Below are 27,160 nucleotides of genomic sequence, written 5' to 3' on the forward strand. Positions count from 1 at the left end.
AGCTGGAGGGTGGTGAATGTGTGGAATTTGTTACCACTGACAGCTGTGGAGGCCAGGTTGTTGGGTGTATTTAAGCAGAGCCTGATAGATTCCTGATTGGACGTAGCATCAACTATTACAGGAAGAATTCTGGGGAGTGGGGCTGGGGAGAGCAAAAAAGGATCAGCCATGATTGAACGGCAGAGCTGACTCAATGGGCCAAATGGCCTATCTCTGCTCCCATGTCTTAAGTGCTTATGGCTGCAAACTACTTTGTATAAAGAGGTATTTAGATGCACTCTGAAACATTTATCTCATTGTAAGACTTAACTCTTTTTAGTTGTAACCATTTAGATAACAGTTGAATTTAGTTGATGGATGTTCATTCAATTATTGCAATTTGAACATTGCAAAAACGCTGAACACCAAATTAGACATAATTTAATATGTACCTGTCCGCTGGGCAAGTTTCATACACGGAATGTGTAGCAGTTTTGGTACATGATTATATTACATGAAGAAAAGATCTTTAGAAGCCAGATTAATAATGTGCTTTACCTATTCCATGACTGAACATACACACACACACACACACACACAGAACTTGCAGGAAAGCTGTGCAATACATTCTAATTTCAGACAAAAGAAAAAGAGAGAGGAATATCAGCATTATTCATTTTAGTATGTGACAGATGAGTGCTGTTCCATCATTGGAGCAGTAACTTTAGGTTTAGAATAGCTACTGGGAATCGAAGAGGAGGAAGTGGAGAGAATTGGGAAGGAAAGCCCAAACAACAAAATAAAATTGTTAAAAGGTTTACCTAACAAATATATATCCAAAATGTATCAGATGGTGTGGATGATGTTGCACTGGAAATTATACATGCTTATTGGACAAGGATATTGACTGGGAAAGGATTGTTGACATGGATCAACAAGCAAATTTAGGCTACATCCACACTCCGCCGGATAATTTTGAAAACGGAGCCTTTTCTGTTCGTTTTGATCCTCCATCCACACTGAACCAGTGTTTTCATCCCCCGAAATCGGAGATTTTCAAAAACACTCTCCAGAGTGTGTAAATTTGAAAACGATTGTTTCGCATTGTAGTGTGTACGGGGTAAACGGAGAGATTTTAAAACGTTGTCATGACAACACCACAACAACAATGCTTTTCCCGCTTCTGCTTGGTGCTACACAAGCACTGCCGGACGACTGTTCTTGGTTCCTGGTTCTTGATCCTCCAAAATATTCCGCATGGAATTTGAACTGGAGGTGGCTTTCAAGCTGGTCCCCTCAGTTTCTCTGTTTGCATCCTCTGTTCTTCTGCCCGTACCCTCCGGTCTCCCAGTCTGCAGTGCTCGTACCCTCAATCTCCTGTACCCCAGGGTTTCCAAGCCGGCACTGTCGCTGACTGACCACCACTGTTATAACGCGCAGTCCGTGTGAACAGCGTGAGAGTTAAATGGTAAAGTGAGCTTTTTTGATTAGATCCCCTAAATTGATTTGATTGAGTCTATCTTTAAAAATATTAATGTCAGAAATACTGTGCAAGTCTGGCGGCAGAAGATTCCACTCACTTGTTGATCTTGTGTAGAGGATGGATTCATGCGTGTGTTGTTTACTTTATTGTCTACGTCAATAGTTTGTTTGGAATTAAACATCCCTACTGCTTTGCAGACTTTGTAGTCATTTGTAACTCACAGAAACAGCTTGACCTCATTGTCTGTCTAAAAGAAGTCCGGTCTGATTTTTCCAGCGGAGGTTTTCTTTGTATTCCTTGAAGACATTGTTGAAAACTTTCTTTCACTGTTGTTGTTGGTACTCTAGTTTTATTCTATGGAAATAGCACAACGCCGCCGCAGAAACGTAAATATTATACCGCTTCCTCTTCACTTGTTTTCTGTAGATGTGTCTGCGTATGCCTAGGAGTAGATTCGCCCAAATATCCGTTTTGGTGTGGACAGAGATATTTTGAAAATCGCGTAGTGTGGATGCCTGTCATTTTTACTCGAAATTAGTGTTTTCAAAATTATCCGGCGTAGTGTGGACGTAGCCTCAGACAAATGCAAAGCAAGTGTTGCTTAATTAAAGTGCATGCCACATGCAGGTGAAAGTTTTCAGATCGCAAAATCGATCTGTTCAAAACTTTCAACTTGTCAGGCTGATGATACACTAGGAAACTCACAAAAATCACCATGGTTCTTAAAATTCTTAAACAGGATCTCTTATATTCTAAACTCAGCAATATAGTTCTTGTACGGTTCTTTAGATTAAACTAGCACCACAATTAGCTTTATTTGCTCCTAGGCCAGGCTGATTCACTGTTCAGTTCCTTTAAAATGAAGAAAAAGCATGTTGTTATACTTGTAGTTTGCCACCCTATATGGCACTGGCCAGTCTTTCCTCAGCAAGCTAAAATCAGTTTTACTCCGGTTGGTTCACTTGCCCAGAGAACCATACACAGACAGCGTAGGCGATTTCTTCTATGACTCCCCGTCACTCCAGTAATCATCAGTTCATGTAAAATTACATTGCCTGCAACCAACATGCTCTACTATCTTCTCACTCTCTTCAATTATCTATGTCACTTCCTCAGAAAGTCAAATTTGAAAGTGGTACTGCAAATCCCTTCATAGCTTCATATCTCTTAGCTTTATAGTGTTCACAGGTCGAAAACTCAATATAGTTCCTGTGTGCTGAACACTGCTCACTTTCAGTATACAACTGGAAGCCAATCTTCCATTCACCAAGGCACCTTGCTCTCTAACTTCCACTGTTAAATTCATTCAACTCCTTAAAGTCCAATATTTTGCCTAAAATGTTGGTTACCAATGCCAAACATTTTCTTTCATGTGTCCAAATTTTCATTTTATGTTTTTCTGAAACATTTCTTATAAACAAGACATAATCAAAAGTTCTGTTTGTGCACATTAAAGAGAAAGAAATTTACTCAAGCGATTTTGCCAAACACAGGCTTTCAACACCTACCGAATGAGTGTTTATAATTTCTTCAATGGAGATGTAAATAACAGGTTTGCTTAATGTCACCATATCAGAGTATTCATCAATATTAAAATTCTCTTCAGGTTCCTGCACATCACAAGCTGCTTGGAAAAACTTCCTGCAAACAGCGAAAAAAAAGAGTGGATTAGTAAGTCATTAGGATCTCATTATTACGCAAACAACAGGAATTCTGCAGATGCTGGAAATTCAAGCAACACACATCAAAAGCGCTGGTGAACGCAGCAGGCCAGGCAGCATCTCTAGGAAGAGGTGCAGTCGACGTTTCGGGCTGAGACCCTCCGTCAGGACTAACTGAAAGAAGAGCTAGTAAGAGATTTGAAAGGGGGAGGGGAGGGGGAGATCCAAAATGATAGGAGAAGACAGGAGGGGGAGGGATGGAGCCAAGAGCTGGACAGGTGATTGGCAAAAGGGATATGAGAGGATCATGGGACAGGAGGCCCAGTGAGAAGGAAAAGGGGGAGGGGGGGGAAAACCCAGAGGGTGGGCAAGGGGTATAGTCAGAGGGACAGAGGGAGAAAAAGGAGAGAGAGAGAGAGAGAAAGAATGTGTGTATATAAATAACGGATGGGATACGAGGGGGAGGTGCCCCCTCAGTATAGATTCTACCTTTCTCCTGGCTATTGTTTCAGAATGAAGCAAATGTCTTACCATTTCTGGTCCCACTCTGCAGCCATACGTTTAGAATCTGAACCTGTACCTTCTATTAGAAGCACTAAACGTTCACCTTTGTGACATCAACTCTCTTTGCCTGCCTGATGGTGAAACCTTGGCTAATACTTTTGACATTCAGGGACATACAATTTCAATGACATCTTGTTTTCGCTCTTGTCTTTTGCCCTCCATATACTTGATCTTTTCCACATAATAACCCAAGTTACAGATTTCTTCAAACTTCATTTCCCATTAGAATGCAAATTGTTCATTCCTGTACATCAACTTATTTGTTGGCCCTTCTCCCACCTCTCCAATTCCCTCCTCCCTGCTATCACCTCCACAATCCTGTGACCTTTTTATTTTACCAAATCTATTTGCTTGCTCCAATTTCCTTGCCTCACACTTTGGACACACTCTAAGCACTAGTGCCATTTTCATTAAAAGAAACTAAAAGCATTTGGTTAGTAAGACTCATTACATCCTGTTTCATGGCTGCTTGCACAACAAACCCCACCTCCAACATTTCCGTGTTACATTAATTTTTATTTCTTCAAGAACTAATATTCAGTACTACTAACTTGGAACAACATTTTCCATTTTCACAGGAAATTATTCCATTTACACTCAGTGGTCATTTTATTAGGTACAGGAGTGGAAGTCAGCGTGGTCTTCTGCTGATGCAGCCCACCTACTGCTCTTCTGCACACCACTGTTGTAGCGCATGGTTACTTGAGTTACTGTTGCCTTCCTGTCAGCTTTAACCAGCCTGGCCATTCTCTTTTGACTCTATAATGAAGGCAACATTTTCGCCCACTTAATTGCTGCACAGTAGACTTTTTTTTTGATTTTCGCACCATTCTCTGTAAACTCTAGAGACTGTTGTGCATGAAAATCCCAGGAGAACAGCTGCTCCTAAAATACTCCAACCACCCCATCTGGCACCAACAATCATACCATGATCAAAGTTATTTAGTTCATATTTCTTCCCCATTCTGTTGTTTGGTTTGAACAACAACTGAACCTCTTGACTACATCTGCATGCTTTCATGAATCGAGCTGTTGCCACATGATTGGCTGATTAGATATTTACATTAACAAGCAGGTGTATAGGTGTACCTAATAAAGTGGCCACTAGGTGTATAAACTTCAGCCAAATATAAAATCTATGAATGACTTAGACTATAACTTCTCTACTAGATTTACTAATCAATAGCAATTGGCTTCAACTTCAACTTTGTATTATTTCCAGCCGACTTCACACAGAGTGTGAACATTCACCTACCAAACCTTTGCTTTGGCAGCAGAACCCTAAATTAAATCCAAACATCTCAAATCAATACAAGGGGTTTTAAACAGAAACACCAAATTAAAAGCAAGTGCGTCACTGTGAAGTTGAAGAAGGCAGTTAAAGTAAATGCAGAAAAATCCTCCGGCAATCACATACAGGAAAATGTTTCAATGAACAAAAACATTTGACATGTTGCCAATAACCTTTATAGACCAGGCCAGCTTGGTTTATCATCTCCTTGGTTTCACTGAATGACTTAAAGTGAATGCAATGAGTCATCCTGACCTTAATGATCATGCAAGATCTCATCCAGGGGCACCGTCACTGACAATAGTGATCCTAGCGTGCGGATTGCAGACTAGAGTAGAAAATCCTGCCAGTAAATTCAACAACTCTTTACTGTAAAGTGAATTTGAATTGCATGTCTGATGTAGTTTCAGTTAACTAACATGTTGACATAATTAGAACCACAAACGGAGGAAGAAAACAGAAGGCAAAATTACTGAACTTCAGAGCTCTGATTTCCAAAAAAAAATAGGCAATTTGTAACCATGGGCAGTGGGCATAGATTCTACATTTGCTGAAGTTCAGACAGTTTACCGATTCTTCACTGTTATAATTATTTCCTCTCTTCACACTACTGACGCCAATATGTTCACTCCTCCCTCCATTGCTCCACTCACAAAACAGTTACCATAGTAAAACAACAATAATCCAGCACATTCATGACTTTGGTGGTGCCAGGTGAGCCTATTTCCTAGACTAATGGATGTTTCTCCTATTGCTACCCAATAAACCTTTAATTTTCTTTTTAGAAACACATTACACACAGATAAAATACATTTTCAGTGAACCCAATGAGTTTAGATGGAGCACGAAGGTTTCAGGTGCAAGCCTACCGAATGTATCTTCACAGAATCAAACAACATAGAAATTGGCCACATTGGCCCACCTCATCCATGCTGACATTGATGCCAATCTACACTAATCTTATTTGTCTACAATAGGTTGGTGTTGGTCTACATTCACCTTTCTTTTCTAACTACCTACTTAGCTGTAACTGTCCCTTCCTCCAACACCTCCTCTAGAAGCCCATTCCGGATAACTTCTGCTCACTCTATGAAATGTTTACTCCTCTAAGAAGACCCCTCCAAGAAGTTTGTCCCTTCTTATCTTAAACCTGTGTTTTCTAATTCTACACTCTGGTACCCTGGGGGGATGAAGATCTCTGTCTATCCCTCTCATGACTATGCTAATGTCTGTAAGGTCACTTTTTGTGCTCTCAAGTTCCAGTGAGAATAAAGCCAGCTTAGTCAACCCCTCCTTCTAACTACAGCCCTCCATCCCAGCTAATAACCTGATGAATCTCTTCTAACTACAGACCTCCATCCCAGTTAATAACCTGGTGAATCTCTTCTGCACTTATTCTATTGTTACCACATCTTTCCTGCCGTGTAGCAACAAGAAGAGTTCACAATACTCCAACTGCAATATAACTAATGGTTTCAGTAACAACTGCAACGTGACTTCCCAACTCTTCTACTCAATGCCTCACCCTATGAAGGCAAGCACACCAGATGGATTCTTCATTACCATATCCACCCGTGCTACTATTGCAGGCTACAGACCTACATCCCAGTGTCTGTGTATATTATTGCTCTGAGGGTCCCTGCCATTGTACTCTATGTCCTGGCAGAATTTGACTTCCCTAAGTGTGTTGCCTCACACTTTTCTGCCACTGCTCTGCCCAGCCTTCTGCCTGATTGAGGTCCAGTGCATTCTTAGACAACCTTCTTTGCCATCGGGGGAAATCTAGGACCAGAGGGCACAGCCTCATAGTAGAGGGACATCCATTTAGAACAGAGATGAGGAGAAATTTCTTCAGCCAGAGGGAGGTGAATCTGTGGAGTTCATTGCCACAGACGGCTGTGGAGGCCAAGTCATAGGGTATATTTAAAGTGGAAGTTGATAGGCTCTTGATTAGTAAGGATGCCAAATGTTATAGGGAGAAGGCAGGAGAATGGGGTTGGCGGGAATAATAAATCAGTCACGACAGATTAGCAAAACTGACTCAATGAGCTGAATGGCCCAATACCACTCCTTTGTCTTATGATCTAATCTACAACTCTATCAATTTTTATGCTGTCCACAAACTTACTAATCAGACCATCTACAATTGCATCTAAGTTACTTACATATGGTACCAGAATCAGTTTCTGTATTACTTGCTACAAAAACTTTTAGTCAGGAGAAACACCCACTTACTACGTCCCTCTGCCTCCCATCACCAAGACAATTTTGGATCCAGTTTGCTAACATTCCTTGGATCCTTTGTGACTTAACCTTCTGGACCAGCCTACTGTGCAGGAACTTCTCAAAACCTCACTAAAGTCAAGCAAAGCATGTCTACAGCTCTGTCCTAAATTTTCCCAGTCATCCTCTCAGGGAAAAAAAACTTATTTGTTTGAGAGTTCAGTGTTCCTGTCCCAGACCCGGGCTCCAAGCACACAACCAGCTGCCAAGTCCCAACCTCTGCCACTGGCTGCCCCTCCCACTTGCACTCTGGACCACTGCCCACACTTTGTATGAATGAGTGAACAAAATGTTGTACTATCCAGACTTACAAAGATAATCCCAAACCTGCTTCATCTTAACCTGTCCACGATGAATGCAACTTGCAGTTCCCACCAAGGTCACCACTTGCATTGTTTTTAACCCCAACATTTTTCAAAATACTACAGAAGACTTCATGAAGCATCTTCTCTGCAAATTTATAAATCAGATTAGGAGGGAAAGGTTTTTCTATGACCATTTTCTGAATACATCGGCATGGATAAATGATTGGCTCGGTTTCTCTTTCCACAGATGATGCCAGGCCTGTTGAGTACTTCTGTCATTTTCTGTTTTTGCTTCAGATATCTGGAATCTTCACAGATTTTTCTGATTTACAATTAATCAAAGAGTACTGATCTAGTAACTTTCAAATTGTATTTGATTTGGAATGTTCGATGGGGGTAATTCTCCATTAAAATAATTTTTTAGGTCAGTTGTTTTTTCTACTTCCAAAAAACAGATGTGCAGAGAGAAAAAATATCAGTGTACATTACAGTTACTATATAATGCAATTTACCTGAATTTCTGGTACGTCTCTGATAAATAGGCATTCAACGCTGACAACTGCGCATTTTCACCTTCAAACAGCTTGTTCGATGCGGCATGCTGCAGCACTTTGGCAACCGAACCCAAGTTCCGCCGTTGGTCGGGGTGGAGCTGGCCGCCGGCTGTCATGTCTATGATGTCGAATCCATCAGGTGCAACAATGGCTGGGTTCATGTACCGATAGTAAAGGAGGTTGCCCACAATCTGCAGACAGAGGTTGATAATAACACCACCACTTTGGCAGGAATTTATTATACACTAGATTCCCTTGTAGAATAGCAACCACTCTAACCTCCAAACTTTTAATGATATATAGTTAGCTGCCTTGAATTAATTATTATTATTCCATAATTATCTATATTGCATTGTATTTAAGTATCAGCCCTAATTTGTTAGTAGTACTTTTGCCGAAGTCAGCAGGTTGTGTGTTGAAGTCTACATAGGTGGGCTTGAGCAGATGGCACCATGCTGATGGAGGTGTAGCATTTTGTTGGTCATTTTGGCCCTTCTTGGCTGGACAGAAAATGATACTATTTTCTACAGGAATGTAGGACCAATTTCCCAGCGTCCCAACCAATATTTAGCCCTCAGTCAACTTTAGTAGATCAGATTAGGAAATTATTATTGCACTGCTGTTTGAGAGAGCTGGCTACATCAGAATTAGCCATCACATTTCTGGTTTTGCATCAGTAACTACACCTCAAGAAGTAGTTCACTGGTTGCAAATCCCTTCAGGTTGACACATGGTATTAAGATTTCAAAATAAATGCAAGCCTCTCACCATCGAGTATTCCCTGGCATGTAACTAATATGGTTCATGGAAGTTTAGGGTATTCATTTTATAAATCTCCAATTTCCAGAATCAGCAGCAGCCACACGGAATGATTTTGAAGACTTTTGTATATTGAGTTAGATTGGTGTATTTAAACTATTATGCTCTGGTGCCATTTTAGAAAATTACTGTGAAACGTAAGCCGATAAAAATTCAGCAATAATGAATTTTAACCATAAATCTTGGCAAAGTACTGAAGCAGGACAGGGGCATTCCCCGTGTTTGTGGATAGTTGCGAAGAAAAAGAATTTCAGGATGTATATTGTATACATTAAATGTACCTTTGAAACCTTACATTGAGGAGATTAGCCATAAAACAAAAACAGATTGAACGTTTGCTTAGATTTTCATTTCATGGTATTCAAACTTAAATTACTTATTGTCTAATATATAACTTCAAATACTACGTGTACATTTTGAGTACTATTCAATTTAAACAACTGAAAGATTCGCTCTTTTTAAAAATTTACTTTCTGATACAAATGCAGTAAGCTCTTGTGCAAACTCTAGAACAGAGTTCAATGCCTGCAAGCAATTAAGCTGTTTATATATGAATATGTAATTTGTTACTCAATACAGAAATGTGCAAGGAACCAGTTTTGCAACATATATTCAAGGTCATTTAAGTCATGTGAATACTGCTGCTCTACATTTCACCCTCCTAACATTAAAGTTTGCAGTAAACAAGACCTTGAACAATGTTATGGCTTCATTTGTAGAAAATAACAATGAGCACTATTAAAAAAAACATCTAAGAGCAATTGCAGGGATCTTTTGTTTAATTATTGTTAAAGCAAATAAATATGTGCTATAAAATTCTAGGGGATAATTTTTTTTGTCAGATCACAGACATTCCAATGGGAAAAAAAAGGGTTTACTTTAAATATATTATACAAGACTTTAAAAAATTAATCAGAAGTTGAATAAAATGGAAAAAGATCCAAATTGGGTTGTTTTCTTTGGAGCAGCAGAGGCTGAGGGTAGATCTGATAGAGGTTTATAAGATTATGAGAAGCATAGAGTATTCAGCGTGTATGTTCCCCAGGGTAGAAATATCTAATATCAGAGGGCATGCATTGAAGGTGAGAGGAGATAAGTTCAAAGGGGATGTGAGGGGTATGGATTTTACTCAGAGTGGTTGGTGCCTGGAATGTGCTGCATGGTATGTTGGTAAATACATTAGAGGCTTTTAAGAGACATTTGGATATGAGGGAGACGGAGGGTTTGGACATTGTGTAGATAGGAAGGATTAGTTTTGTTTTCTTTTACTTTTCAGCTGGTTCAGCACAACATTGTGGGCCGAAAGGCCTCTACCTGTGTTGTACTGTTCTGTGCTGTGACTTCAGGCACACAGTACTATTCCTAGAGACAGTAGTCTTCCCCTGACCTTTGTCTCATCCACCCATATCCCATCCCAGGCAAGCTATAAAACAGGTATTTTAAATCTATTAAAATTGGTATTCATGCAGGTGAAATGACACAAGGCATCATGCACGATGCTCAACAGAGCACAATAAGCAGCCATACTGTTTATGGCATTCAAATAGTGGTGTCGTAAAGTTACTTTTTTATTTGCCAACATCAAACTAGCTTCACTTTACAGCAACCTGAAACAGATTGATTTCAGATTATATGGCAATGATAAAGATGACTTAAAGGAATGAAAGGGAAAAAGAAGATTGTAACTTCCAAGAAAGTGTGAACAGGACAGCGCTCTTTGATTTAAGGAGGTGAAGGCTGGGACATGGAAAGGATTCAAGAGAATATGTATGCTGTAATTTGGAGTAAAAACAAAATCAAGCTGCTGGAGGAGGTCAATGGGCAAGCAAAAGGATGGTCAATAGTTTGGATCAAGACCCTACATCAAGATTGAGGGAATAAGCCTATCAAAACTCTCTTTAAAAAAAAAAGTTGTCAAAATGTTTTTTTTTGTATATACAAAACCTGATTCAGATTTGAGACATAACTTACCAGCCCAAGTGGAAATGAAGTCTAGCATGCCTGCACAGACACCACCTTTAGCAGTTCCTCATTTTAAGAAGGTGCACATGGTAGGTGTTAAAAAGATGCCTACAAAGCAAGGGGCCACTAATTGAAGAAAGTCACATGTAAATCTACTAAGGAATTCAGGAACCTTCCACAGCGAGTAGAGCAAGTAGGGTACTTGTTACTACTTGGAGAAACTGAGGTAAAAGACATCAATATATTGAAAAGGAAGCAAGATGTATGCTCACACAGAAAAATACTGGAAGATGCTGCTAATAGGACTAGAGGAAGTAGGAAGGGGATATTTACTCCAATTAGCCTCTGTAATGTAAATTCAATATACAGCATAAAACTGTCAAAACAAAATATTGCAAAAAATTTTTCTTAGAAACAAAACCATCTAAAAAAAACACAATTTTAAGTTTTAAGGTTGCCTCAACTTTAATGCATAGATCATTTACCACCTTTCTTCCCCCACTCCTTAAGGGCAGAGTTTTCATGGGCATAAATAAAAAAAAGCTACTAACCACTGTAGTATTTCTTTAAGAATTTGTTAAAGTTCATAGAAAAATGGATTCAGACGTGGAGCGCCATTTGCCAGTCCTAGTGAAGCTAGTAGAAGTAAAATTAACTTAATAGACTTGCACAGAGCTACCTTTAGCAGTTCATCCTCAGTGGAATCTGGAAATTTCTCATGAAGCGAGCTCTTCAGAACTTTGGCTATGTACCTCATTCCATAACTACACGGACAAATGGATTAAAACAATGAGAAATTAAAAAAATTAATATCAGTGTAAGAATGGATTCAAACATGATAAAATAAAAGTTGGTTTGACATATGAAGCAAAATAAAATTAAGTGGTCTTGAAATGCTTTTAACATAAATCATTTTACTAAGTCAATAAAGAAAATGATTTCCTGTGCTCTACAGTGCAGTTCAGTGCACTCATTTAGCTTAACGATAAACCAAAACTTTTAATGATTAATTCAGCAAGTAAGCTAATTATTTTAAATGAAACCTATATTTTACAGCACATGCAAAAGCGAGACTGATTTCCTGCACAATTGCTACAGAATTTTAATTAGTTTGCCATGCCCAAGATTAGGTAGAGTTCTTGATCTATACTCATAATCTGAAACTATTCTCCCTTGCACAGAATTCTATGTCCTTAATTTATAAATATTAGTTCAGAAAATTTTTAATAAATATCTCTATCTGCACGCTATAATCAGGAAAATAATATAGTTGAAGTGACATGTCTGTTTACTCATTTACATCCAATTTGTTTCTGATGGATTTTCCTCATTAGACATATCAAAATTAAACTGAATCTACCTATACTAGTATACAGGAGTTCCTGAACTGTTAGTCATTCTCTGGGTTATTTCCTGAATCCTCTGCTTATGCAGTCAGACTTAGGGGAATTATTTGTCTCATTTGCAAGGAATAGAATCCTTCGGCTGAATAGTGCTGATAACCTTGCCCTCCATGCTGCCTAAATGCCTGACATTCCTCAAGAGATGGCTTATTGATTTTATTCCCCCGCGCGCCCCCCCCCCCAAACATTGCCCTTAACTAAAGTGCATTAACTTGTGCAACATCTGAGCTGTCAAGTAGACTTTATTAGGATCTGGCTGCCATCAATTAACATGTTCTAAATACATTCACAAATACTAAATCTATCTTTGCCCTTGTTATGGCTGTTTGAAATTTGTGGCAAAAATCGCTAATGTTCATTTTGAAAAGGGATGGGCACATCAAACATCGAATTTTGAATTAGGTATGCTTTTATTCATAATATGCTTCATTTTGATAAGATCTGCATTACAGTTATTACAATACTTAATGTGAAATTGAGGAAGGAGCAAAAGAATTCATCTTTTGGGAACAGGGAATTAAGCACGGTTCAAAGTTCAAAGTAAATTTATTGTTGAGGTATTTTTTTGCACATTCTTTAGCTTTGGCTACTCAAATTCATAACTATGTGGATAATCAAATGATAAATCAAATGCACCTCTTCAATGTTTATTCATTTGATATTCATTGCTCACCAAATTGATTTTGAAGTGTACAAACCATCATCAGAATTTACCCTAAATTAGTGGTACCAAAGTTTTATGTACAAGGACAATTAAAACTTATTTTTATTTATTTATTTATTTATTAAGATTCTGCGCAGAACAGGCCCTTCCGGTCCTTCGAGCACGCCACCCAGCAACCCCGGATTTAACTTTAGCCTCATCATGGGACAGTTTACAGTGGCCAATTAACCTACCGTACTTGGACTGAGAGAGGAAACCGGAGCACCCAGAGGAAACCCACGCGGTCACAGGGACAACCCACAAGCTCCTTACGGGCAGCAGCAGGGGTTGAACCCAGGTCTTCACTGGTACCCTAAAGCGTTGTGCTAACTACTAAGCTACCGTGCCACCCCAGTGATCAGAATACGTTGGTTGGATAATTAACCCAAAGCACAATCCAAAATAGAAATCGGTTGTAACCAATTTTGAGTGCGTCCTCTTAAAAAAAAAATTCTCCAACACAACTAAAGCCCCCTGACTAATATAAACATTAATACATAGCCAGCATTACAGATAACGTTTTGATAATAGGCATGTCAATATTATCAACTGGTTTTACCATTTAAGGGTAGCCTGCATCTTTAAGGGGAAGTACATTTTTGCAGGGAACAATTCAAGTGCACACTTGACAATTATGGCACAGATAAGTTTTCAGAACATTTTGTTTACTCAACAGATTCACATGAAATGATTTTGTTACTATTTTCCAATCATACTCAATTTCAGCCTAAAATAACATCATTGCAAAAGATCCATCTGGGTTCAGAACATCAACATATACACAATCCCATCTTGAAATTGGAAATGGATACCGCACTTCCAACATCTTATCAACTTCTCCTGCAATAAATTAAAATTGGAGAGAAACACTAATAATAATTATGAAAGGCTCCTGTGTAAATTATAAGATATTAGTACCTACACAGAAACACAAACAACCATGCTAGTTTTGTTCAGAATAGTTTTTCCCCAGATATAAAATAAAAGTTTTGCAGGAAGCCTTTCATTAGTTTCAAGTAAACTTCAACTGCTTTCATTTCTAATAGGTATTTTTCATGTGCTTTTTCCTGATTTTGGTAGAGAGTGGGAGTATTCTTTTAAAGCAGGGGTTCCTTACCTGGGGTCCATGGAACCTTTGGTTAATGGTAGGAGAGTCCATGGCATGAAAAAAGTTGGGAACCCCTGTTTTAAAGGGTTAGCAATAGGCAGTTGACTGGCTGCCTTCTGAATCATACATATTTGATACTTACGGAATGGCATCTAAGGATGTGCATATTGATGTGAGAACCTTGTCAGTGACCGTTTGGAGGCTCTGCATGGAGGATTCCAGTTTTGTCTTCACTTCTTCGTGTGACATGGCCTGCTCACTTGTTACATCATAAGGCAGTTTACTGTAAACACCAACACATTTGCTACTACCCATAGGCACAGAATATACAGCATCTAGTTTTTACAAGACTGACCAAAATACTGCAAGAAAAAAAATAAAAAAATTGCTCCTTTCTCAAGAGCACAGTACTTCTCCTCATTTAATCTAATCACTGATATACCTGAAGTTGGAATACTGGAAGTTGGAATGTTAGTGCTTAAAATTTCCCAATATTTAAAGACCGACACAGTATGCAATTCAAAGCTAGAGAGATTACGTGAATATAGGGTAGAATAAAGAAACTTCAAGACCAATAAAATCTAGTTTTTGTCTGGTCTTGACAGACTGCAGGCAGCATCTGGCTGCACTTTACTTCCAGCACCTCAGCCATGGCTGGAGCAAGAACTGTCAGCCCATTAATTTTACTCACAGTATAAAAATAGATAAGCAGTTTACTTAATTCTCCTTAGATTTAGAAAATTAGTTTTAATATTTGTAAAATATATTTAAATTACATATATTTATTTGAACTTTAAGGGCTCCAATATAGAGAAGACCACAATCCGACATACTAAACATTGAGTGATAATTTTTGAAATACCTGTGTTCTATCCTGTTGGACAATATTGAGCTTGCCATGGCCTGCTGCTTTAATTTTCCACCCCAAACCCTGTGGTCTCTTGTACGGTTACAATGAGGCCCAATGCAAGCTTAAGAATCAGCATGGACATTTTACAATCTTCTAGACTCAATATTGAAAGATGCAATTTCAGATGACTTGATTCTTCTATCTGTATCATCATCCATCTGCGATATTAGCTACCTTTTTTGTTTCTTTCCCTTTTTTCTCTCTAGAAGTACTGTATGTAACCAGATTCACCTACCAGGCATGCCTTCCTGCTGTGCACTTCATAGCTCTTACATTCTTTTGTCGACAAACTCACTCTTAACTATTCCCATTCAGTCATTGACAAGTTTGCAACTTGTCCCCACGTCATGCCATTTTTACCCAGAGGCATTCCTCTACGCCCAATGCAGCTTAATAGCTTCTTTTCTCTCCTTTCCAGTTCTGACAAAGCATCTTCAGCCTTAATCTTTCATTCTGTTTCTCTTTGCACAGATGTGGCTTGAAAATGCTGAGTTTTTCCAGCATTGTATTTTTACATCAGCTTTTCAGCATCTCCAGTTTTTTTAAAGTTTAATTTTTATATTTCAAATGTCATGAAATTTGTTAACTTTGTGGCAGCAGTAAAATGCAATACATAATAATATAGGAAAAAGACTGAATTACAGTAATACCGTACATATTTATGTATAGATTGGTAAAATTAAATAAGTAGTTCAAAAACTGAAATAAAAAAAGTAGTGAGGTAGGGTTCATGGGTTCAAAGTCCATTCAGAAATTGGATGGCAGAGGGGAAGAAGCTGTTCCTGAATTGTTGAGTGTGTGCCTTCAGGCTTCCAAATTTTACACCAGAGGCCATGTAACCTCTTCCTAAAAGATATAGCTACTTTCTGTATTAAAGCTCCCTTAAGTCAAGTAGTAGTTACCTTTAGAAATTTGTTATGGATTCTACTTCTATCACTGATACTAGCAAGGTCAGTTCCCTTTTCTCTTTTGGTAACAATCTGACCAAAAACAGGACCCAAACTTCTTCTTTAAAACTTTTATCAAACTCTTTAAATTTTAACCTCTTATTTCTTTTATTCTGATTAAACTAGGTCCCATTTTCTTTTGGTTTTCTCATAATTTGAAGCTCTCTATTTTTTTTTACATTTGTTTTGCACCTTCTCCATGAGCTTGGAATCCTTCTTAAAGCACTGGCTGGCGCTGTAAGGTGCTGTGCCTGTTGCTACGCTGCCATGTTGCCCCAGTGCGAACAAAGATACCACAATAATGCTATATCACATATGTACAGTATCGTCTAAATTAATTTGCAGTATACATTACCAACCTAGCTTCACCAGTTTGCATCTCCATCTGATTCACCCAGGCCTTGTACACCTCCACTGGGTTTGTATTTATGGTGAGTGTTTTGTTTTCCATAATTTCCTTCACCACTGGAGCAAGCAGCTGTCTGAGTGCATTCTGCCCTCGTGTACCTCGGTTAAAGGTGACCACCATTTTAATCACTGTAGGGTTTCCAGTGACAATATCTTGAACTTGGTCCACTTTTGACCTGTGAATAATTGTGGAGGACAAACAATGAGTTGGAGTTGCAATTCATCTAAAGATGAAAAAAATCCTAGGATTTTTAAAATACTACTAAAACCTGTAGTCATAATCTATTACTTAGATCTCCCAGTTGTCTATTTTCTTTTAGAACAAGGGAATATTTTTGTAGAGTTCCTCTTATTCCAAAGTACAAACATCAAAATATCGCTGCACAAAATATCTGCAATAAATATAAGGACTGTAGAACAGCTAATATAGTTTTTCTGCTTAAAAAGGGGCAGTAGGAATAAATTGGAAAATTGTAGGCTTGGTGAGGCTAGTGGTTGGGAAATATATTGACTCCCACTCACACAGGAAACTGAGGAGATGATAGATAGGAGCTACAGGTAGTCACTCCTAAGTTGCAGGAGGCAGGAAATGGGCCCCAAGTGCAGAGTACCCCTGTGCCATACCTTCAATAGTAAGTGTACCATTTTGTATACTTCTGAAGGGGACAACCAACCGGAGGGGAGGGGTGTGACCTTACAAATTTGCTCCTCCAATTCTCGCTCCCCATTAGGTGGTCTATAATACACCCCTATAAGTGTTACTACACCTTTCCCATTCCTCATTTCCACCCAAATAGCCTCCCTAGATGAGTCCTCTAATCTATCTTGCCAAAGTACCGCTGTAATATTTTCTCTGGCAGGCAAATGCAACACCTCCCCCTCTTGCCCCTCCGATTTTCACACGCCTGTGCAGTCCCGCCTCTCTTAACTCCGATGATAAGAAGAAAAAATCAAAATGGCTCCTGCCACACTCCCCCTCCAATTCTCAGACTTCCTTCTCCGAATTAACTTTGGGTCCAGTGATCACAATGCCATTAGATTCAATATAATTATGGAGGATAGGACTGGACCCAGGGTTGAGATTTTTGATTGGAGAAAGGCTAACTTTGAGGCGATGCAAAAGGATTTAGAAGGAGTGGATTGGGACAATTTGTTTTATGGGAAGTACGTAATAGAGAAATGGAGGTCATTAAAAGGTGAAATTTTGAGGGTACAGAATCTTTATGTTCCTGTTAGGTTGAAAGGAAAGGTTAAAAGTTTGAGAGAGCCATGGTTTTCAAGGGATATTGGAAACTTGGTTCGGAAAAAGAGAGATATCTACAATAAATATGGGAAGCATGGAGTAAATGAGGTGATCGAGGAATATAAAGAATGTAAAACGAATGTAAAAAGAAATTAGAAAAGCTAAAAGAAAATACAAGGTTGCTTTGGCAAGTAAGGTGAAAATAAATCCCAAGGGTTTCTACAGTTATATTAATAGCAAAAGGATAGTGAGGGATAAAATTGGTCCCTTAGGGAATCACAGTGGACAGCTATGTGCGGAGCCAAAAGAGATGGGGGAGATTTTGAACAATTTCTTTTCTTCGGTATTCACTAAGGAGAAGGATATTGAATTGTAAGGAAAACAGGTAGGGTAGTTATGGAAGCTATGATGATTAAAGAAAAGGAAGTACTGGCGCTTTTAAGGAATATAAAAGTAAAGTGCAGCCAGATGCTGCCTGCAGTCTGTCAAGACCAGACAAAAACTAGATTTTATTGGTCTTGAAGTTTCTTTATTCTACCCTATATTCACGTAATCTCTCTAGCTTTGAATTGCATACTGGGTCGGTCTTTAAATATTGGGAAATTTTAAGCACTAACATTCCAACTTCCAGTATTCCAACTTCAGGTATATCAGTGATTAGATTAAATGAGGAGAAGTACTGTGCTCTTGAGAAAGGAGCAATTTTTTTTTTTTTTTTTTTTGCAGTATTCTGGGTCCTGACAGGATATTCCCTAGGACCTTGAGGGAAGTTAGTGTGGAAATAGCAGGGGCTCGGACAGAAATATTTCGAATGTCATTAGAAACGGTGATGGTGCCGGAGGATTGGCATATTGCTCATGTTGTTCTATTGTTTAAAAAGGGTTCTAAGAGTAAACCTAGTAATTATTGACCTGTGAGTTTGATGTCAGTGGTGGGTAAATTGATGGAAAGCATTCTTAGAGATGGTATATATAATTATCTGGATAGACAGGGTCTGATCAGGAACAGCCTACATGGATTTGTGCATGGAAAGTCATGTTTGACAAATCTTATTGAATTTTTTGAAGAGGTTACTAGGAAAGTTGACAAGGGTAAAGTGGTGGATGTTCTCTATATGGACTTCAGTAAGGCCTTTGATAAGGTTCCACATGGAAGGTTAGTTAGGAAGGTTCAATCGTTAGGTATTAATATTGAAGTAGTAAAATGGATTCAGCAGTGGCTTGTTGGGAGATGCCAGAGAGTAGTGGTTGATAACTGTTTGTCAGATTGGAGGGCGGTGACTAGTGGTGTGCCTCAGGGATCTGTACTGGGTCCAGTGTTGTTTGTAATATATATTAATGATCTGGATGATGGGGTGGTAAATTGGATTAGTAAGTATGCAGATGATATTAAGATAGGTGGAGTTGTGGATAATGAGGTGGGTTTTCAGAGCTTGCAGAGAGATTTAGGCCAGTTAGAAGTGTGGGCTGAAAGATGGCAGATGGAGTTTAATGCTGATAAATGTGAGGTGCTACATTTTGGTAGGACTAATCAAAATAGGACATACATGGTAAATGGTAGGGCATTGAAGAATGCAGAAGAACAGAGGGATCTAGGAATAATGGTGCATAGTTCCCTGAAGGTGGAATCTCATGTAGATAGGGTGGTGGAGAAAGCTTTTGGTATGCTGGCCTTTATAAATCAGAGCATTGAGTATAGGAGTTGGGATGTAATGTTGAAATTGTACAAGGCACTGGTAAGGCCAAATTTGAGGTATTGTGTACAGTTCTGGTAACCGAATTATAGGAAAGATGTCAACAAAATTGAGAGAGTACAGAGAAGATTTACTAGAATGTTACCTGGGTTTCAGCACCTAAGCTACAGAGAAACGTTGAACAAGTTGGGTCTTCATTCTTTGGAGCGTAGAAGGTTGAGGGGGGACTTGATAGAGGTATTTAAAATTATGAGGAGGATAGATAAAGTTGACGTGGATAGACTTTTGCCATTGAGAGTGGGGGAGATTCAAACAAGAGGACACGAGTTGAGAGTTAAACGGCAAAAGTTTAGGAGTAACATGAGGGGGAACTTCTTTACTCAGAGAGTGGTAGCTGTGTGGAACAAGCTTCCAGCAGAAGTGGTTGAAGCAGGTTTGATGTTGTCATTTAAAGTTAAATTGGACAGCTATATGGAGAAGGAAAAGGATGGAGGGTTATGGGCTGAGTGAAGGTCAGTGGGACTAGGTGAGAGTAAGCGTTCGGCACGGACTAGAAGGGCCGAGATGGCCTGTTTCCGTGCTGTAATTGTTATATGGTTATATATGGTTAATATAGAACATCACTTACATTAATGCATAACTTTTTTAAAGAAAAAAGTTGTACATTTAATATAAGCATTTATTTTAAAATATTAATATGGTAAATGTTAGGAATTGTTGTGAATGATGCTGTAGTATGCAAGTTTGCCTTTGCTTCAGCAATGCTGAATGAGGTGATTAAGGTGAGAAAAGTTTGTGGCTTGGAATACATCAGACACTTTTGCACCATTCCAATATAGTCATGTATAACATACTTGGAAGTGAAAAGCTACATTCAAGGATTTTGCTTCAAGCTATACAAACTGCTGCTTCAATCACCATTTGCTAATTCTTTGTGTGGTCAATTTCACACAGACTGGAAGCAGGTTTTGTTTTATAAATCCATTTCCTTTTGTGTGGTTACTCAAATCTGCTCTTGCATCATCTTGAAGGATATTTTGATGTTTGTGTGTTGGAATAAGAGGAACTCTACAAAAATATTCCCTTGTTTTAAAAGAAAATAGGTAACTGGGAGATCTCAGTGATAGTTTATGACTACCGGTTTTAGAGTTATAGAAAAAGATACCAAGATGGATTTCCTTTAATGAGATGAGGCAGAGAAAGTGGGCTCCCGGAATTCAGGGGTTATGGTTAAAAAAAAAGCTGCAAATCTCCTATGTAAGATGTCTTCTTTCTGAAACTGCGGGATAAGATGTTGAATAGTTCTTTTTAAATACAGGAAATGGCTAAAGAAAAGCTTATTAACCAACAGATCACAATTAAGTCTGCCTAAATAGATTACTGGCAAAATACATTAGATTATGGGCAGGGAGATTCTATTTTAATTGCTGACCTGCTGACCTAATTACAGGACCAATAATTGACCCTATTCATTTCAGACCATTGTATGCTTGATCGCTCCACAATAGATGGCAGTGTATGTGATTGCAGCAGCTTCTACAGGATCAACCAAAGGTGTTATTATCCTTTTTAATCGTATTCTTTATGATCACAAGACCCTGCCTACCACTAAGAACGTAAAGTACTGTAGGACTACCCCACCAGCGAGGTACTCATTGGCCGAGAGAGTGAAGGAGCTGCACTCGCCATGGATCTTGCTGCTGCCCACATCAGAGGCGTATCGGAGAAGTCAGTGCGCGAAGCGGGTGTGCAGTCTAACAGCGAGTGATCAATTCAGTTGCTTTTCTTGTGATCGCAACACACCATTGGATATGCTGCAATTCTGACTCACTGATTTATCAGCGGACAGCAGGGGCGTTGAATGGACTCAGTGGTATTGAGGACAAGGCCCCAAGCCAGGCAGTGAGGCCTGGCGTCTAAGCTGTTCCCCAGTGCTCACTTGGCAGAAGACCAGCTGCATTGTGTTCAACTGCAGACTCCTTCAACATTCATGGACTCGGGGTCTTGGACTATATATTTTTTTTATGTAACTGTACTTTACTCATATTTTCTATCTAATATGTGCCTTGCGTTGTGTGTGACTGTTGGTGCTGTGTTTTGCGCCGGAGTAACGCTGTTTTGGGTATTCATATATGTTAGAATGATAATTAAACTTGAAACACTGCTACATGAAAACTCACTGCCTTGCATCCCCAACATTTACACACCAACGTTACTCGAACGCCATGCTAGCATTTGTAAAACCGAAGCCTAGCACAAATTACAACTTTCTGCAGAGCAGAGCTTGAGTCAATTAGAACACATACTTGATCTCCTCTTCCAATGCAGTCTTGAAGAGCTTTAGCAGAAGATACTCTTCCCTTTGGTTTGAGGCATAGTTGTACAAGGTGAAAATGACAGTGTCCATAAATTTTGTAGACTTGTTTTGAGGCATCTGGAAGATCAACTTGGCCAAATAGGCTGGATTTGTCTAGGAGAAAAAATAGAAACAAAATAACAAAAACAGGAATACTTATGCCCGGCAACTTGCATCCTTGCAGCATATGGCCTCTAGCTTATCCTTCACTGTACTGGACGCATAACATGATGCTGAGCAAGAGCAACCACCTACCCCACAGTGACACTGACCCAGGTACTGCAGGCATGGGTGTTGGGGGCTGGATTGGGCAGGTAAGAGGGATAGTGTTGGGGTAACACACAAATAGTTCTCATGCAGAAATGCTAGGCCAATACATTTTCAAGATATAAAGAAATGTGGGTCAAAATAAATCAGATAAATATGATTTTGAAGCACCCCGACTACCTGCCCTATCTACGCCTCTCAGAAACTTTATATACTTTGATCAGGTCATCTCTCAGCTTCCGGCGCTTTGGAGAAAACAATCCATGTTTGTCCAAACCCCACTTATAGCTAATACTCTATAAAGAAATGCGAGCCAAAGTAAATCATATAAAATTGGATTTTGATTCAGCAATAAGCATGTTTACTCTCACAGTGTTGTAGTTTTTCACTGAGTTGTGAACTCCCCCGGCCTTACATTGGGTAAAACTCTGTATGGAATACTACTGAAATAGATCATCAATATGGTAACATGATCTAAAACCATAGCTTAAACAAGAGGAAAGTTATTCACAAGGCACTATGGTAGTGTAGTAGTTAGCGCGACACTATTACAGCTCTGGGTGTTTGAGTTCATATTTCAATTCCACCGCCATCTGTAAGAAGTTTGTATGTTCTTCCTGTGTGTGTGGGTTTCTTCCAGATGCTGTGGTTTCCTCCCACAGTCTAAAGATGTACCAGTTAGTAGGTCATCATAAATTGTCCTGTGATGAAGCCAAAGTTAAATGAGTGGGCTGCTGGGTGGTGTGCAGCATTGCTCTGAGCTGTATTTCTAAATAAATAAATGTGCAGAGATTTTTTTGAGGTAGCTAAACATCTTATTCAGTGCTAAGAAACAATCAGATAGCTGGCAAAAGGAAGATGCCCTGTGATCAGCTACATTATGCAAGCGTACTTGTGTTTGTGGCTCTGTACCTAATGCAGTCATTTATTTCTAAATCTTTCCTTGGCCTCCTTTCTTCCCACTAAATGCTAGTGACTTAGAGGCTGTCTTATACACTTCTGTCAACCAGAGATACAATACAAAGTACTGGCTTTAGCACTCTGTAGGTGTTGGTGTACCTGCAGCAGGTAAAATAGATGTTGGTATGCTTCCAGTTTCTTCCTCTTCTCTTTGCTAAGTGATTTTAGCCCTTGCTTGTCACCTGAAATCACTTCTATAGCTTGGCCCTTGTTCTTCTTGTCCATTTTCTTACTGTGAGAAATAACATCCTGTTGAAGAAATAGGGAGAAAATGATGATAATTCAAGCTATACTCATAGCTTCCCGATCTACGAAGTGAACCTTTGGAATTCTTGTCCCTCAGAGTGTTACAAAGGCTCAGCCACAGATTACATTCAAAAGTACAAACAACACTTTGAGGGATGAGGGAATTTGGCAGGAAAATAGTATTGAAGTAGAAGATTATTCATGATTTATTGAATGGTGGAGCAGGCTTGATGGCTGAATTCAGCTAACCCTGCTCCACGTTCTCATGTTGAAGTACTTGCCCCTCTCATAATGCAACTGCCTGCTTGATGAGGCATTCAATTGATTGGGCCATTAGGGATGAGGAAAGACAGAGAGATAGTTAAAATGAGGGCGGAATTGTCCTGCAGGGCATGAAGTAGTGAAAAGGAGCATGGATAGGGCGGTCGCTAGGATACAATAGAAGAAAGAATGATGGAGAAGCAGGAAGGGGAAAGGAAAGACCATAAAATGTAAAAAAAAAAGACCTGCAATGTGATCCTGTTTTTCACTAGGAGACCAATCTTAATGTCCATTAGATTGAGGTCCTTCTCGAGTTGCTGATTGGACCGGATTTTGGTAACAACCTCCTCTCTTAATCTTGTGACTTCCAACTCCTCCTGAAAATCCAGGTCACTCTGATCCAGCAAGTGTACGAATTTCCTCACAACATTCAGAGGTGGCTCTCCGGCATTGACTACAGGAAGAACAGGAAGAGGGTAGTCACTCACCTAGGAAGAAATGGTTACCTTGTTGCTGGTGTTCTCCAACCTCTGTGGCACTTTCACCTTCAAGGCCACACACTGGCTGCCAACATGCCATCAGCGTTCCTCAGATACAAGGGTAAAGCATGGTAAAAGAGCTTATACTCTCAACTAAGTAAATGTCTTTCTTTGGCAGCCCCGATAATCAGAACTGGATACTAGTGGACTGTTTACTCTGTAGTGCTAAAGGGGGACTGTAGTGCTTCAGTGCAGATTTGGTCGGTCAACCAATTAGATGATCATGAGATATGTGTCTGTACGGCTCAGCACCATTTAACTGGAGAGTTTACAATTAAGTGCTTGAATGAAGGAACTTGCAGGTTTGTGGACGGGACTATGAACAACACTGTACAATAGCCAGCCAATACATCGCAAGTTTTACTCTGAATGTTAAGTACATAAAGGCCAAGTATTCAGAGGAAACACCACAAATTACAATGATGTCTCCTCGTATGGTGACGAAACATTTGCGAATGAAATGAACAACTCAACCCATCTATCTACCAACTAATCTACACATTTTCCAAATTATTTCCAATTTTTCTATGTTCTATGAAGTGTATGAGAATGAGAAATAGCAGTTCTTGCTGGATAAGTTAAAGATTAAAAGAAAAATTGCAATTTCTAGAGATTTTTGTCAGAGCATCCCTTACTTCTTAAATAATCCTGTGTAGCTGTACAGGAAGCATCCACATAGCAACTGACAATGACAATTATTCTGTCTGTAATCTCAACATACAACTGTAAGCTGCTGCTTAAACGTTCACCCACAGGAATCTGTGACACTTATAAAGCTAACATTGAAGGAATAATAACAAAAATGAGGCATCCTGTACACTGCTCCAATTCTCTGATTCATTTATTTGTTTTTTTTAAAAGAAGTACTTGCCCAGAGGAATGTCTCAAATAAAACTAGTCCACATGGAACAAAATGTACTTGGTTGACACTAATGACTCCCGGACATGTAAACGATGTAATTATGGTTGGCAAAAGATGCTTACACCAAACAAATGGCTTTGTAAATGAAGAATTTATCTTCTTTAAGCATCTCAAAATTTGTATTGGAAATTTCTCTGTTCAGCTGTTTATTAAAAATAGCCAGTAAAATGGTTGTTTATACAACTTCTGAATGAACAGAAGTTAATGCAGCTTTTGAGAAAATGGTCCAAGTTAAGACTGGTAAATTCGGTGTCTGCACAGTTGTTTTCCGATATTGTTAACAGCACTTCATGCGGGAGTTTTTAAATCAGTCACTTCATTGTTGAGAAACTTCGTTAAGTAAACCGCCATCTAAAGTAACAGTAGTCGGTACTCAGTTGTGTGCCTAAGTCACTATTTTGCTTTATACTGTAGGACTTCTGAATAAAAAATCTATTAAAATTGATTACATTTAAAGGGAGAACCAAACATGGAATGGCATTTAATTCAATGGGGGCAGCTACAACAGGATAAAATACAAAAGGGCCAAATAATGTAACATAAAAATATGAAACAAATAGCTGGCAACATTCCACAAAGTGGTAAATAAAATGATACACACACTTCTAGAAAACTGAGAACCAGTTTGAAGAAAGTTTCTAGAAGTTAATACTCATCATTTTTAAACAAAGGGAAGCAAATCAATGTCAGTAAAATGAACTACATTTTCAAACAGTGATTAAACTGTGCAAATTAAGTACTGTGACTGGGAAGCAAAGAAAACATTGTGAGGCTGAAGACAGTGCAAAGAAAAGTGACCAGGCTGGCTCTTGGTGTTACTTGTCTGAATTACGAGGAATTTTGTGGGCTTTCAAGACTGGGAAGGAGGTGAAGATCTCAGCTTAGCGCCATGGAATCGGAATACTAACTTAAAATAAACTGCAGGAACAGATCTATGGGCAAAGTAGTGAAGACAAAAACATTCTGGAATCATTTAATAAAACGGGAGGAGAGCGCGCAGCGTGCCACGTGTGCGCGGCCCTCCGGTGAAAAATGATATTGTATCCATTAAATAGGGGCCGTGGACAATTCTGATTTGATGGAGACAGATGTGAAAGCACAGAGGAACATCTGGAAAAATTTCTGAAACGCCATTTCGCTGCTGTTGTTACTACATGATCGGGAATCTTTTGGAGGGAAGGCCTCAAAATCCCTGGCTTTGCCTGCTGTTCGTGACCGAGATGGAGGTTGAATCGTTCGGATGGAGATGGTGCTCAGTACTCGGTGTCGGAGAGCTGATCAGAGCTCAAAGTTTTCGGATGACTCAGAGTCGGACCGTGGTCGGCATGGCAGGGAGAGTTTTTCTTCCTTCTCCCGTCTGCGTGAGATGTGGGACATTTGAGAAACTTTGAACTTTTTACGGTGCTCATGGACTTCTTCATCAAGTTATGGTATTGTTGCACTGTTGTAACTATATGTTATAATTATGTGGTTTTGTTAGTTTTTCAGTCTTAGTCTGTCCTGTGTTTTGTGATATCACACCAGAGGAAATATCGTATCATTTCTTAATGCATGCATTACTAAATGACAATAAAAGAGGACTGCGTGTCTTCATAATCTAAACAATGACCATTGGAATGAATAATTTTTTCAAAGATCAGATAAAGACCTTTCTTCATCCATGCAAATTTTGTGATAAATAAACTTTGTGCAATATCTGCTTTTTACCCTAAATGTTTGTTTGATATCTTCTTCTGAATATCAGCCCTAATTTCAATTGTTTTGCTTAAGTTCAATCTAAAAGTTCAGCTCAGTGGAGCAGTCAAATGGCTTTGACCTTAACACCAAGTGGACGTTACACATTCTCTGTGACTGAGTGACTCTTCCTTGTATATCACAAAGATAATCTTGTAGGTTCACTGGGCATTGTAAATTAGCCCTTGGTGTAGGTGGATGAGCGAGAGGTATAGGAAAACAATGGAATGGGTGGGACTGATAAGCATACTGGCATAAGGTAACATGAAAGACACTTTCTAATTCATACCCAAGTGCCACTGCTCTGATATTTCTGCAAAGAATGCTGTTTGTCCAAACCAAGAACTGATGCAGCTCCACTGCAGCTTGGATTTGAAGCCCACACAACGTCAGAAAAGTTGAAAGCAAAATAGACAAATGATTTTCACCACCCTACACCAAGCACATGTGAAGTGCTTAGACTGTTGACCTAAATATTCCAATATTTCAATTTTGCATTATTATTTATGGAGAAACAGCACAGAATCATGCCCAGCACCTCCAGTCTAATCATAGAACA

General features: G+C 39.1%; 1 protein-coding gene across 2 annotated transcripts in view; it reads right to left on the reverse strand.

Moving 5' to 3' along the window:
- Positions 1 to 27,160, reverse strand: part of iqgap2 (IQ motif containing GTPase activating protein 2) — a 287,122-nt gene that overhangs the window by 54,673 nt on the left and 205,289 nt on the right. For both annotated transcript variants that reach the window (XM_072257878.1, XM_072257879.1), the window contains exons 23-30: positions 23,652 to 23,860; positions 22,999 to 23,148; positions 21,623 to 21,786; positions 16,332 to 16,556; positions 14,258 to 14,398; positions 11,581 to 11,665; positions 8,079 to 8,311; positions 2,971 to 3,103 (exon numbers count right to left, since the gene is read on the reverse strand). In XM_072257878.1, coding sequence (XP_072113979.1) covers positions 2,971 to 3,103; positions 8,079 to 8,311; positions 11,581 to 11,665; positions 14,258 to 14,398; positions 16,332 to 16,556; positions 21,623 to 21,786; positions 22,999 to 23,148; positions 23,652 to 23,860 — 1,340 coding nt within the window. The remainder of the gene's footprint in view (positions 1 to 2,970; positions 3,104 to 8,078; positions 8,312 to 11,580; positions 11,666 to 14,257; positions 14,399 to 16,331; positions 16,557 to 21,622; positions 21,787 to 22,998; positions 23,149 to 23,651; positions 23,861 to 27,160) is intronic.

Source organism: Mobula birostris, chromosome 5, assembly GCF_030028105.1.
Source record: "Mobula birostris isolate sMobBir1 chromosome 5, sMobBir1.hap1, whole genome shotgun sequence".
NCBI classification, from domain to species: Eukaryota; Metazoa; Chordata; class Chondrichthyes; order Myliobatiformes; family Myliobatidae; genus Mobula; species Mobula birostris.